Here is a 14,971-nt window from a genome sequence, read left to right as displayed (position 1 = left end):
AGTGACCCCATGGACTGCAGCCTACCAGGCTCCTCCGTCCATGGGATTTTCCAGGCAAGAGTACTGGAGTGGGATGCCATTGCCTTCTCCCTGAAACCCAACTGCCTAGGTTCAAATCCCAGCTACGTGAATTTTTAAGTGTATGACCCTGGCCAAGCTCCTCAACCTCTAGGTCCTCTGTTTCCTTATTTATAAAGTGGAGACAGTAATTGTACATACATCCTAGAACTGTTAGGAAGATTAAATGAGGTTAGAGGCCTGGCAGGAGGCAGGCCCAACAGGTAAGCATGCTATTGCATTATTGTTCTGTTATTACTGCAGGGTTAATGGATATATTTGTTTCTGGCCACTGTGCTGTAAGCGAAGAACAGACAAAATGCCAGGCCAAGTTCAATAGGTAGGAAAGAGCCAGGAGTTCCCAAAGAAAGCTGCCTGAACCAAAAGCCAATTTAAGAGAAATGACATTGGCTTTAATTTTAGAAGTTACAAAGATCTTTTCTCTTTAGTTCCTTTCCTTATTCAAAAAATAGATGGGCGCTGACACAGCAGGACAGATGGGAGGGAACGGGTAAGATGAAATATAAGGAAGCAAAAAAAAGAAAAAGAAATATAAGGAAGCAGCTACAATAAAAATGCCTTAAAAGTTCTTAATTACTGAGTGCTACCATTCATGAGGAATTTTTAAGAGTCTCAAAGCTATTAAAATGGTAATTAGGTCCCAAGAAAACAAGAACCAATTCAATTACATGCTGGATGCTTTCAAAATTTAAAGCCCTCTATTAAGAGGGTTTTGAACGAGGCACAGTTATAATTACAGGTCCACGACCAACCTTAAAGCCAAAGTGTAGGTTCCTGGCTGACGCTGGCTCTCCCGAATGAGGTAGCTCCCCTCAGCTACACTCAAGAGCTGGTCTGCGGCTTCTCGGGAGATCATGCCGTGAAACCTAAGAAACAAAGTCAATTCAGAAACTGCAAGCTTTCCACCTTTTTTGATAAAACAAAACCTCCCACCTTCTCCTGTAGTTTTCTGGACAAAGTACTGCCATATAATCGGAGGGGAGCAGTTGGGTTTAACTGTGCTTGTGTTTCCCAGGGCCTGGCCCTGGGCCGGCTTCTCTGTAGTGACAAGAACAGCACCGAAGTAGCTCTTCAATCCATTTAACAATCACGGAGACAAAATTCACTTCCATCTCCGGGAAGATCAACCACCTCTCTCAAGAGGACAATTCCCTTCTTATGTAGTTGCCTGACCATATGGACATGCTAAAAAAATACAAAGAAACGTGTCCTACTTCCTTTCTTCACACCAGTGGCACTGCTTCAAACTTTTGGCTCAGAGTCTATGGTTGGCAATTTTCCAGGACCCTGGGTTGCCCTTAATTGGCATGATTGCCCAATAATGTGCATAATCTGCATCAGTGCATACTCAAGCCAAGAGCCAACAACTGTAACACTTGCTTTCACTCCCTGCTAAAACACTATTTTTGATTAACAGAAAAAAAGGAGTAAGAATAAACACAAATAACACATTCCTTATATAAAACATGGTAGGTTCACCTATAACATTCTGACATAAAACACTGGAAAATTTAGAAACATCAATGTAACTAACCATTAGTATTAAAAATATAAAATCACCTTGTATTCGTATGGTGATGCACAATTTACAAAGAACCTACACATATATTATATATCCTTTTATTAACTCAAAGAAAATTGAATTGAGCAAATGCTCAAGTGAGACTATAGCTTTTAAAGGTACAAAAACCCCAACAGTCCCTTGAATTTGGAATGATACATTGAAAAGGCCCTGAAATGGTATAATAATAATTTAAGAACTTTATGAGAGTTCAAGTTGGTCTTTCTCAATTTAAGTCTTAAAGTAGCTCGTGTAACTATGCTCAATTAGAACATGTTTTAGACAACATGACAATTAGAATAACAATGTTTAAAAAAAAAAAAAAAAAAAAAAGAATAACAATGTTTAATGATGGCTCCCGGTATTTCTTATCTCCATAAATTTCCTCAATCGTTCAGAACCAGATCCACTCTGATTCTGTTGGAACAAGAAGATGGTAGCCTATCCCTGGTAATAACACATATATTAGATTATCAGATTGATAAATTTTAAGTTTGCTACTGCTAAATCGCTTCAGTTGTGTCCGACCCTGTACGACCCCGTAGACAGCAGCCTACCCCATAGACAGCAGGCTCCTCTGTCCCTGGGATTCTCCAGGCAAGAACACTGGAGTGGGCTGCCATTTCCTTCTCCATTTTAAGTTTACATGACATCAGTTAATTGAGAGAATTTAATATCTCCTTGCTTTTAAAGGCGCAATTAATTTAAAAGGAAATCTCATTCAAGGAAACTAATTTGGGGACAAAACTTGATGATGGTATTTAAAGACTCTTAAAACTATTCGTACCAGTTGACCCAAAATTTCCCTCCCAGTAAAACCTTTATGCGCTAAGATATTTCTTATAGTATTACCTTTAATACTATAGTTTAAATTCAGCCTACCAGCCAAAAGCATAGAAATGACTATAGTATAACGTAAAGAACACCACTGGCTCCCCACAACTCATAAGCGCCCAGGTTTTACTTACAAGAGTCCTGAAAATGTAAACAGAGCTTTAGACAAAAATACTTGTTTTAGACATTATTGTTTATCTGAAAGATAAATGAATTTGAGGAATGATAGGATTATAGGTGATTTTTGTTCTCTTCCCCAAAGGGCTATATTTCTATTTTTTTTTAATAATTAGAAGAATCAAGGACTTTAAAAATCGTTACATTTTTTCATAAAATAGAAAAATGCTCATTATTAATATTAAATCAGGCTACAAAAATTCTATGTATAATAACTCAATTTGGAAAAACCATTAAGAAAATAGATCTTCAGAAGATAATACTTCAACTTTTTAACATTAGTTATTTCTAGGCAGAAAATGACTTATAGAAAATTGGAAAATAAAAGTATAAATGTAGAATAAACCACCCATATCTTTACATATATGTGTATATGTATCTATATGTTTAATATATGCATACATACAAATATATACATTCCCTCATACACATCTAGTATTATTTATTTACTCTACATGGCTTGCATCTATATGTTAGCATTGTGTGCACATTTTTCCTCAGTTATTTTTTGCAATACTTATCTTTATGTTCTATATTTTCACCAACTATAATTACATTTATAGTCAGAAAAATAATTTAACTCAATCAAACTTCAACACTTCTCTCCTCCTGGTTTTATTTTTTACTAAAAGTATCCATTTACCTGTTTCTCTTACATATTCCAATCTATAAAATGTTTTCTGATAATCCATACTTACTCTCTTCCGTAATACTTTGGTCTATTTTCTACCTATTGGGAAAGAGAAGAAGGATATTTATGAAATGGAAATGTTCAGAATACAACTCAACATTTTGAACACGTGACAAACTAAAGCATATATTAAGAGAAAGAATTAGAATAAGATTAGAAAAATCAGAGCCTGCAGTCCCAATGCTGTCAGCAGATCAACTCTTTCATTTGGACTGGTCACTTCATCTCCCAGGCCTTTTTCTTATCTATAAAATTGTGCTTGTAAAAACAGTTAGACTAAATTATCTTTCATTTCTAGGACTTTATGAATCTGAAAAAGAAAAATTTACATCGCTTTATTCAAAAAGTAAAATAAAACATCCAAAACCTTAATGCCATGGTTGTGTCAGAACAGACTGTGGCTTTCTCTCCCATCCACTCCCTTCCTGTTGCACCATATTCCCCATTCTGTTAACATCTCCATATAATCTTGCCCCTTTGTTTGCCCCTTCAGCTCTTCCTTCACCACAGTCTACCTCTCCAAGAGCTTTTCCTGGTCTGTGTGCTCATTGTATCTAAAGAAAGGTCCAGTAGAATAGATTCTAAGGAATTTTCCTGAGGTAGACATAGAATATTAGACCTGTTCATTCAAGAGACATTTATTTAGTGGCAAATAACTGGTAGGCATCATCATAACTGTAATATGACAAACCAGTCGTTACTCTTGAGATTTACATTCTGATGATGAGAGACAGACAATAAGGAGGTTTGAAGAAACAAAACGAACAAGAGAATCGGAAGCAGTAATAAGTGCTATAATGAAAAGGAGAATGAGTAACAGCAAAGGGGGGACTGATGAGGTGTTTAGGTTGGGCGATCAGGAGACTGCTCTGAGATGACACTTAAACTGGGTCTTGACAGAAGTGGAACAAGGGGGTAGCTTATCGCAGTGGTCCATTGTAGGCACCGTGCACTACATTCACTGAGTTCATGCTAGGTGTTATAATTACATTTCTGAATTATTTAATGCTCACAATGAGATAAAGTATTCTACTTCATCCTCATAAGATAGTATTATCATTCTCATTACGCTGCTGAAGAAAACTGAGACTCAGCATGCTTAGGGAACTTGATCAAGGTGACCTGGTAGAACCCAAGGTGAAACTGGGATTCTTACTCTGAAGTAGCAAGAAGGGCCCAAACCCTTTGTCTATTTGACACTGATTCATCTAAATTAAATATGGCAGTTTCCCAAAGCATCTCAGTCTATCCTTTTGGGGACTATCTCCCTTCACCTCCACACAGAGCCTGACCACCAAGTTTAGGCGACCTACCCATGGGTCATCAAGGTCTGGTACTGTTTTCAGCAAGCTTGAGGTATTTATTCATATTTGAGAAATAAATTTTGCAGTTCAATGAAATGTATGATCTCTAGCATATGCTGCTGGCTTATCTAGCCCAGATCATTGTCTTTGAGCTATTTTTGAATTCTCTAAAATGCAGGTAACTGATACACACACACATACACTCTTCCTGTGTGGCAGTGGTTTAATTGACTTCTTCCTTAGCCCTCCTCAGGGGAAAAACAGGCTTTGTCTTTAAGTGCAATTTATCTCAACATTCCTTGAATCTCTATAAATATATGCTATTTTGACTTTTCCTTTAGAACTGATTATTAACATTTGCCTGGTTTTCTTCTATGAGAAAATACATTTTAAACACATGTTCATCTTCATTTCTGTAGGAGAGACACAATGTTACCATTTACTGAAAATTGTATTTATGTAACACTTTACCCTTTAGGAATCTTCTGTTGTCTGTTGAAATTGTAGTCAAGTCATTCAAATTCTCAAAAGTAAATTCCACCTGATTTGGTCTTGTTGCATAATTTCTCTGCTCATAAACCTCAGTGTGCTAAAAATATGCCAGCTGGTCCCCACAGCTACAGAGGAAGAGCAGGGCCACAAAACTATTTTTGTTTAAGAGCAAACCTTTGCTTTTGAGAGAAAAATTTAATCTTTAGGTCTTAAATAACTAATTTAAGGTTCTATAGTATTATATGATGAAATGTTTTCCAGAACAACTGTGCAGTGTTTATTCAAATTAAAAATATGTAAATCCCTGGTACTTGACTATAGAGGAACACTTGCAAATGTATATATGAAGATATGTATAAGAATGAAGCACAGTTCACAGTCATTTTAAAAATGGAAATAAATATACACCAACAGAGGAATAACTAAACTGCTTTACAGTATAAATGATATGCATGGCTTGAAGGAATAATGTAGCTCTAAAGGAACTAACATGAAGAGGTCACCAAGATAAATAACTGAATACAAACATAAGCTGTAATAGTGATACAGTATGGTACCATTTAGGAAAATCACTTGTGCATGCAATAATATATATCTACAGCATAGAGAGAGATCTGGAAAAATATATACCAAATTCAAATGATACCTTGAGGAAGCTGAGAGAGAATTAAACTGAGAGGCCCCTGGGAAAGGCAAAATAGGACCTTAGGACTGCCTGTAAAATAATCTTTTAACAAAGAATATCACCATAAAAAACCAGAAATCAAGAACAACTTTTGTACAAACTAATAGTGGAGTCTCAGACACATTAGAATGGGTCCCCCATTCTAATTTGGCATTTCCCTCAAATTGTGGTATCTTTGTAGGTGGCTAAAGATAAATTACCTTATTAGACATATGTGACCGAGGTAAAAACAGAGGAAAGGTCTTGAATATACTCTACTCATTAATGAAAATCTGGGACAAGTACAAGTAGTAGTGAAGACTAAGGAACTGCTGGCCCCAAATGGTGTGGCAGTCAGTGGCACTGAAACTGAGCAGGACTCTGTGTTCAGCAAACTTGCCATATTTACTGCAGGGCCCTCCCAGGTACAACAGCCTCTCCTTGTCCCCTATTTCTTGTATGTAAAAAAAGGTTTTAGTCTCCTAGGCCTTTCCTGAGTTCCAAAGAGGAAACTCAAGTAGGTACTAATCAGGGAAGAATCAAGCAGTTTCTCAAGTAGTAGAAACAAAAGCAGTCAAGAAACAGTAGCTCAGCAATAAAAGCACCCAAGTTCCCCCTCAAGGGATATACACAACAATCTGACATGTATTTTTGAGTTACTCTGCAGGAACTAAGGCCCATACCAGGCAGAGGCCAGTGACTATGTGCTGACCGAGAGTTAACGATTAGGATTCTTAAACACCACCCCATGACCTCACCATCAACCAATGAGAACAAAGTCATTTCCCCTGCAGCCCTCAGCCCAATGTTGCCTTAAAAAAGCCTTCCATGAAAGCCATTGAAGAGTTCGGTTCTTTTCATCAGGAGCTGCCCATTCTCTGCTTAGCTAGGCAATAGGTATTGTACTTTCCTTCGCCAAACCCAGTGTCAGTAAATTGACTTAGCTATGTTGCAAGTGTGGAGGCAAGTTTGGTTCAGTAACAGAGTTACAACCCAAGACAAATACAAATAGTGATTACTTATTTGATAGTTCTGCATTGGTCTACTTACTATATGCTTCCACTGATTGCCTAAGCAACCATCTTCATAAGACAATTAATTTTGGCCTTATATTGCTGAATAATTTTTTTCCTTTACCCAAAACATCTTGAATTAAAAGAAATTAGGTAAACATTGATTACCTAATAGTAAGTTCAAAACAATATTCACACACCAATTTACATCTTCTTTGCATTTTTATAATGGAACTGTCAATGTTTTAGGTAAACACTGATTACCTAAACAGTAAGTTCAAAACAATATTCACACACCAATTTACATCTTCTTTGCATTTTTATAATGGAACTGTCAAATAAAACTTAAATACAAACTAATTCTTTTTTTCTCTTATTTAGGTAGTGAAGAGGATCAGATCATGCCACTTTAGCATAAGGATTATTTTGAGCTGAAGGGAATTAAGAAAGAGCAAACACAGGAAGAGACACCTGCCCTCCCCATTTCTGTCTAAAACTAGGGCATAGATTTAACTTCCCTTTGTAAAGGCATCTTCTCCTGAAACAGGAGCAGAAGAACCTAACTTCAGAGACAATGATCACCCAAGATGACTTGAATCTGCATAATTAACCCTTACTAAGTAGCCCTTACTTACTGTACAGTTCCTAATCACCTTCCCACAACTTCCCACCTCTCTCGGAAGCCCAGACTCCTGATTCCTTTGTCTCTTTTACACACTTGAATATTCCTTGTTAAAATAGCATATAAGCCCTTGGGTGTAACTGCCTCTTAGGGTTTTCATTTACCTGCTTTGAGCCCCTCCTCACCTAAGTGCATATGAAATAAATCTTTTCTGTTAATCTCTCTTTTGTTAAGTTTAATTTGTAGGCCCAGACACTGAATTTAAGAGGATAGAGGTTTTTCCTCCCCTACATGTTTAGGGGATGTCTAAGGTATCATTATTTAAGCAGTGACTTGGGACAGTCTTTTCAAACTCACAGACACTATAGCATTACCCTGATAATCAAATTAAAGGATTAGTTGGTAATATAACCACCTTACAATCAATTTGAAATGGATTCAAATGAAATCGTACAAATGATTATATATAATCCTAAAACTAGTTTACTTGCAAGTAGATCAAACTGGGAATTTAAATGTTATATGCAATATAAAAATGTTTGTGTGTATATAAACATTTGTATGCTTATTTCTAAGTTTTTGAAGTTCATAATAATAGTCAAGGACCTTTTTTCAGACAAGAACTGGTTGAAGTCAATGTGGCTAAGACGTGATTTTAAATTAGCACTTGTGCTGAATTATATGCTTTGCTTTCTCTAATTTTCTGTATTTAGTAGGTAACATTTTTTTTATGATAGCATATAGTGGGTAGATAAAATGAGAAATGAGGAGAACAAAAAATTCCTAACTAAAAATAAAAGGTGCTCATAAAAGGTTTTGTAGCTTGGTCTGCATAAATGTTGTATGTCCTTCCACCACAGAAAGAAAACTTAATCTACCATTATTGAATATAACAAAGTGCATAATATAAGAATTTGATAGCTAAACAGATGCCATTCTACAATATTTTAAATGTCAATGGAATCCATCAAATTAACATTTATTGTAGAAGTTTGTAAGTAATGACCTACTTTCTTCATACATAAAACATTTTAATCAAATTCATCAAACCACACTCTTCCAAACTAAAGTCTTAATTCTTATATTTTATTTTCCACAAAAATAAAAAGGACTTATTTCATATAGAAGTATTTTGCTCTCCAAAGAAAAACTAAAAACAGCAGAAATTAAAATATATATATACATAATAATTGTTAATCCTCTCCCTTCCTCTCCCACAATAATATAGATTCATGTTTTGGATTACTTCTTTAATGAAACCCTATTCATGGCCATAGTTCAAAACAGTAGTTCTAAAAAAATGTTTTTTCTAATTTAAATTCAATTTTAAAAAATATATAATTCTGAAGACAAAACCACTAGAATAATGAACTAAAACAGAACACTTCCAAAATGTTCAGTGCTGTTCCTTCCTAACAGTGGTACTGACCTAGTCAGAAATCAATACTTCCTTTTTGTTTATATTTGAACAATGGTACATAGAGGCAGCCTCTTTAAACTTAGTCTGGAATTCTATAGGATGCTTTCTGAAAGGGTATAAATAGATGAAATGTTAAGGAATATGACCTTGGCCAAATATTATTAATTTTTCAGGTAGCAACCAGGAACAGGGGAGCCTGGAGGGCTGCCGTCTCTGGGGTCGCATAGAGTTGGACACGACTGAAGCGACTTAGCAGCAGCAGCAGCAGCAACCTAGAGGATGTACATAAAGCCTATATACAAAAATAAAAATGCTTTCAACTGTCAAAATTTTATTTTGTACTGTTTTTCAAAATGGCTCAGTTATCTGGAGGCATGAAAGAGGGAAGAGGGAGGAAAAAAGCTGCACTTGGTGCTTGCTTCCCACAATGGTAGATATTTAATTAAAGACTTATAAGTCAGTAAATACTCAAATCGAGCTTTGGATCTATTTTTACTTCCTATGTAAAAGTGCAGGGGAGGAGGACAGAGAATGAGGAGAGGATTAAAGGGGAGGAAGAGGAAAGGGAGGAGGAGGAGGAGGAGAAAGAGGAAAAGGAAGACTAGGAAGAGGAGGAGGAGCTAATTTAAAACAGCTCAAAGACAATGAAGACTAAAATCAGATACTCTGTAAGGATGTGCAGCATGTAGACAACACAGTTTTCCAGTGAAGAACACATTTTCCACTACATTTTCAAAATTATTGTTTCTTCTCATGCATTTTACACCACAAAAAAAATCAACATGGACAATATTATTGTTGTTTTGTCGCTAAGCTGTGTCCAACTCTTTTGCCACCCCCTTGGACTGTAGCTCACCAGGCTCCTCTGTCCATGGGATTTCCCAGGCAAGAATACTAGAGTGGGTTGCCATTTCCTTCTCCAGGGGATCTTTCTGACCCAGGGATCAAACCCATGTCTCCTGCATTGGCAGGTGAACTCTTTACTACTATGCCACCAGGGAAGCCAATAATGTGGATAACAGACTTCAACAAACCAAAAAAATAAATAAATAAAAACCACAAGAAAAAGCAGTGCCAGCACAGTGAAGGAGTGGGTACCTGTCAAAGAACTACATATTAACAAATGACATGTAGGGAAAAGGTGACCAAGAAAACAAGATCAAGAAGTGTCATGGAATTTACAAAGGCTGTCTAACATTTACCCTCCATTAATAGTAAAATCCAAATAGGAAAAGGAGTATGTCAAGGCTGTATATTGTCACCCTGCTTATTTAACTTATATGTAGAGTACATCATGAGAAATGCTGGGCTGGAGGAAGCACAAGCTGGAATCAAGATTGCTGGGAGAAATATCAATAACCTCAGATATGCAGATGACACCACTCTTATAGCAGAAGGTGAAGAAGAAGTAAAGAGCCTTTTGATGAAAGTGAAAGAGGAGAGTGGAAAAGTTGGCTTAAAGTTCAACATTCAGAAAACTAAGATCATGGCATCCAGTCCCATCACTTCATGGCAAACAGATGGGGAAACAGTGGAAACCGTGGCTGACTATTTTTTTGGGCTCCAAAATCACTGCAGATGGTGACTGCAGCCATGAAATTAAAAGATGCTTACTCCTTGGAAGGAAAGTTATGACCAACCTAGACAGCATATTCAAAAACAGAGACATTACTTTGTCCACAAAGGTCCATCTAGTCAAGGCTATGGTTTCTCCAGTAGTCATGTATGGATGTGAGAGTTGGACTATAAAGAAAGCTGAGCACAGAAGAATTGATGCTTTTGAACTGTGGTGTTGGAGAAGACTCTTGAGAGTCCCTTGGACTGCAAGGAGATCAAACCAGTGCATCCTAAAGGAGATCAGTCCTGGGTGTTCATTGGAAGGACTGATGCTAAAGCTGAAACTCCAATACTTGATGCGAAGAGCTGACTCATTTGAAAAGACCCTGATGCCGGGAAAGATTGAGGGCAGGAGGAGAAAGGGACGACAGAGGATGAGGTGGTTGGATGGCATCACCGACTTAAAGGACATGAGTTTGGGTGAACTCTGGGGTTAGTGATGGACAGGGAGGCCTGGCGCGCTGCAGTTCATGGGGTCGCAAAGAGTCAGACACAACTGAGTGAATGAACTGAATAGTAAAATAAACTTCTGGGCTCCTACCTTCCTCCTCAATTCCGTAACATTCTTGGTGGTATTGTAACTGAGCAAGGGCTTGTATGCCTACAGTGTAGAAAGCTAAACCCTGACAGTAGGTGTTTACAGTAAAGTTAGGGTATATGTCAGGGCTCCTAGCAAGGGAATAGGAGACAAGCCTCAGATTCCCACTTGGTCTTTGAGTTAGCACGTTTTTTCAAATAGGAGAAAGTGGCTAGGATTAATCATGGTCTTGTGATGTCTCTTAATCACAGTTTCCGGAGTCGAGATGTCTCAGGTTATGATTCTCTCGGTGGTAGTCCATGGCTCAGGGGTCTGTTAGCTCATCTTGCCTTGGATAAACAACCTAATTTGTACATTAATGATGATATTTATAATAGCAATTTCAGGACATTAATGATTTTATCAACAACAGTAATTTTAGTTATCTGATTCTGGTTGATCCATGTTCAGTTAGCACAGGTCGGGGTGGATGGTACTCAATCACAATATTTAGATCAAAATTTGAAGTATTAAGAATACAGGATGCTTTCCATTGTGTTTTATACTTTTTCCAAGAAAACACTAACCTTCAGCATGCCAAGCAGGATAGCTCTCTATGTGCTGTTGGATTTTACAAATTCAATAAAGAATATTTATATTTTTTAAAGCTCTGCAATTACTATATAGGGACTTGCTGAAAGCCAGGTATTCAGCTTCTTGATATTAGTTATTTTTTTATTAGTAGACTATATTAGAAAGGTGAATAGGTAAATTTGTAAAAATAAACTTCTTTTCCCACTATTTTCCCACCTTAGATTCAAGTAACTTCTAGTAGTAGGGCTAAAGAGGTGGAAACTATCAATCTGTTTACGTTAACAGTTCAACAGTAAAGGCATTTTTCTGGAATTGTGGATGTGATCCCTTTTTAAATGTACTTCTACATCAAGGCATCATTAATTTTTTTACACAGAAGCATAAAGATGACATTAAAATAAGGTGAAAGCAGGTTTTTGAATGGATAGGTTGATTTTTAAATAGTTGGTTTAATAACTCAATACTATTACTGAACATTCAAAAAGTGCTTTCCAGATACAGCACATAATATAAGTGTTAAATAAGGGATCATCATAATACCCAAGAGACATATGAGCATGATAATATTTTTTTATAGAGTCAGAAGTTAAGCTATAGGCTGTGTCAGCACAGAGGTAATCAGAACTGAAGAGTATGATTTCAGTTAAACTGCTTTCCTCCCACTCCTGTACCAAACTCACACTCTCACCTAGCAGAGCATGTCCTCTGAAACAGAATAATGTTAAACATGTGCTCTGTGTCTCCCGTTCGTTTACTTAACAGGTCTTTATTAAGCACCTATACTTCTGTGCCAAGCAATGTTCAAGGCACCTGGGAAATACTAGTAAACAAAATAGAGTAATCTCTCTACTTTCACGGAGCTATATTCAAGAAAAGGAAGAGGGCAATAAACATAATAGGTAACGAAATTATACAATATGTTACAGATTGAGAAGTGTTATGGACACAAAGATCGGTGAGGACTGGAAATGCTGGGGGTGATAAAGTATAATTTTAAACACAATGGTCAGGATGGGCCTCACTGAGATGAGGAGACTTGAAGGATATGAAAAAATTAGCCATGTGGATAGAGAAAACTTCTAGTAAGAGCTCAAGAGCATTTGAGGAATACCATGAAGGTTGGTGTGGCCAAAGCAGGACAGGAGAGAAAATGAGTGACAGAGAAACAGTAGACGAGCACAGCAAAACAAAGCAGATGTGGTGATTATACAGGGCCTTATAAGTCATGGTAAGACTTGGCTTTTACTCTGAAAGAGGAAACCAATGCACAGTTCAGAGAAGAGTGACATGATCTGACTGTAGTTTCAAAAAGAACATCCTATGATGAGAATTCAGACCAGGAGGGGAAAGATCAGTTAAGAATCATTTCTGTTACACAATAAGAGGGTAGAATAATTTAGTATGACAAATTGATTTCAATATATAGAAGTCTATTTCTTGCTAACATAGGCAGACCTCAGAGATATTGTAGGTTTGGTTCCAGAACACCACAATAATGCAAATATTGCAATAAAGTGAGTCTCACAAATTATTTGGTTTCCCAGTGCATGTAAGTTAATATTTGCATGCATGCTACTGTGTAATAGCATTACAACTAAAAAATAATATACATATCTTTATTTTAAAATATTCTTTGCTAAAAAATGTTAACCATCACCTGAGCCTTCAGTGAGTCATAATCTGGTGCAAGGTCTTATCTAATGTTGATGGCTGCTGACTGATTAAGAGTGGTGGCTGCTGAAGGTTGGGAAGCTGCGGCCATTTCTTAAAAAAAGACAATGATGTCTGCCTCACCCATGGACTCTTCTTTTCATGAACAATTTCCCTGCAGCATGCAAATACTATTTGGTAGTATTTTACCCAGAGTAAAACTTTCAAAGGGAGCCAATCCTCTCAAATTCTGCTTTATCAACTAAGTTTATGTAATATTCTAAAACCTTTCTTGTCATTTCGACAATCTTCACAGCACATTCCCCAGCACTTGACTCCACCTCAAGAAATCCCTTTCTTTGCTCATCCATAAGAAGTAAGTCCTCATCTATTGAAGTTTTACATGAGATTGCAGCAATTCAGTCACATCTTCAGGCTTCACTTCTAATCCTAGTTCTCTTGATATTTCTACCACATCTGCAGTTACTCCCTCCACTGAAGTCAAGAACCCCTCAAAGGCATCCATGAGGATTGAAATCAACTTCTTCCAAACTCCTGTTAATGTTGATATTTTGACCTCTTCCTGTGAATCATGAATTTTCTTCATGGCATCTAGAAAAAGGTGATTCCATTCCAGAAAGTTTTCATTGGCTTTGCTCAGATCCATCTACAGATATAAAACACATTTCTTAAATAATAAAGACCTAGAAGTCAAAATTACTCCCAATCCAAGCTGCAGGATGGATGCTGCATTAAAAGCGGAAGTGTCAGTTGCTCAGTTGTGTCCGACTCTGCGAACCCATCGACTGTAGCCCAGTGCCAAGCTCCTCTGTCCATGGGATTCTCCAGGCAAGAGTAGTGGGGTGGGTTGCCATTTCCTTCTCCAGGGGGTCTTCCCAAACCAGGGATCAAACTCACATCTCCTACCTTGCAGGCAGACTCTTTACCACCTGAGCTTCCAGGGAAGCCCACAGACATGAAAAAAACATTAATCTCATGTATCTCCATCAGAGTCCTTGGGTGATCAGGTGCATTGCCAATGAGCAGCAATATTTTGAAAGGAATAGCTTTTTCTGAGCAGCAGGTCTCAACAGTGGGCTTAAAATAGTAAACTACATTGTAAACAGATGAGCTGTCATCCAAGTTTTTTTGTTCCATTTATAGAGCACAGAGTAGATTTAGCATAACTCTTCAGGGCCCTAGGATTTTCAGAATGGTAAATGAGCACTGGCTTCAACTCAAAAGTGACCATCTGCATTAGAGACCTAACAAGACCCCTAACCCTGTCCTCTGAAGCCAAGCATTGACTTCTCCTCTAGAGCCATGAAAGACCTAGATGACTATTCTTCCCATGTAAAGATACGAATTCCAATTTTATTCACACTGAAAATCTGTAGTTTTGTACAACGACCTTTGTTAACTATCTTAGCAAGATCTTCTGGATACTCGCTGTAGCTTGTGTATCAGCACTTGTACTTGCCCTCTGATGTTACAAGATGGCTTCTTTGCTTAAACCTCAGGATCCAATCTTTGCTAGCTTTGGACTTTTCTTCTGCAGTTTCCTCACCTCTCTCAGTCTTCATAGAATTGAAGAGAGTTAGGACTTGGCTCTGGATCAGGCTTTGGCTTAAGGGAATGTGGTGGTTGGTTTGATCTTCTATCCAGACCATGGAAACTCTCTCCACATCAGCTATTAACTATTTCACTTTCTTATCATCTGTGTGTTCACTGGAGTGG

The 14,971-nt window shown here is 37.3% G+C and overlaps 1 protein-coding gene across 3 annotated transcripts in view; it reads right to left on the bottom strand.

Annotated features, from left to right (window-relative positions):
- CHN1 (chimerin 1) overlaps positions 1-14,971 on the bottom strand; it is a 202,448-nt gene that overhangs the window by 127,513 nt on the left and 59,964 nt on the right. For 2 of the 3 annotated variants that reach the window (XM_027557164.1, XM_027557171.1), the window contains exons 5-6: positions 3,349-3,380; positions 831-944 (exon numbers count right to left, since the gene is read on the bottom strand). The exons of the other annotated variant lie outside the window; for it this stretch is intronic. In XM_027557164.1, the coding sequence (XP_027412965.1) occupies positions 831-944; positions 3,349-3,380 (146 nt within the window). The remainder of the gene's footprint in view (positions 1-830; positions 945-3,348; positions 3,381-14,971) is intronic. 3 annotated transcript variants of the gene reach the window in all.

The sequence above is a fragment of the Bos indicus x Bos taurus genome, chromosome 2, assembly GCF_003369695.1.
Source record: "Bos indicus x Bos taurus breed Angus x Brahman F1 hybrid chromosome 2, Bos_hybrid_MaternalHap_v2.0, whole genome shotgun sequence".
Lineage (NCBI taxonomy): Eukaryota > Metazoa > Chordata > Mammalia > Artiodactyla > Bovidae > Bos > Bos indicus x Bos taurus.
This window is presented reverse-complemented; position numbering and strand designations above follow the sequence as displayed.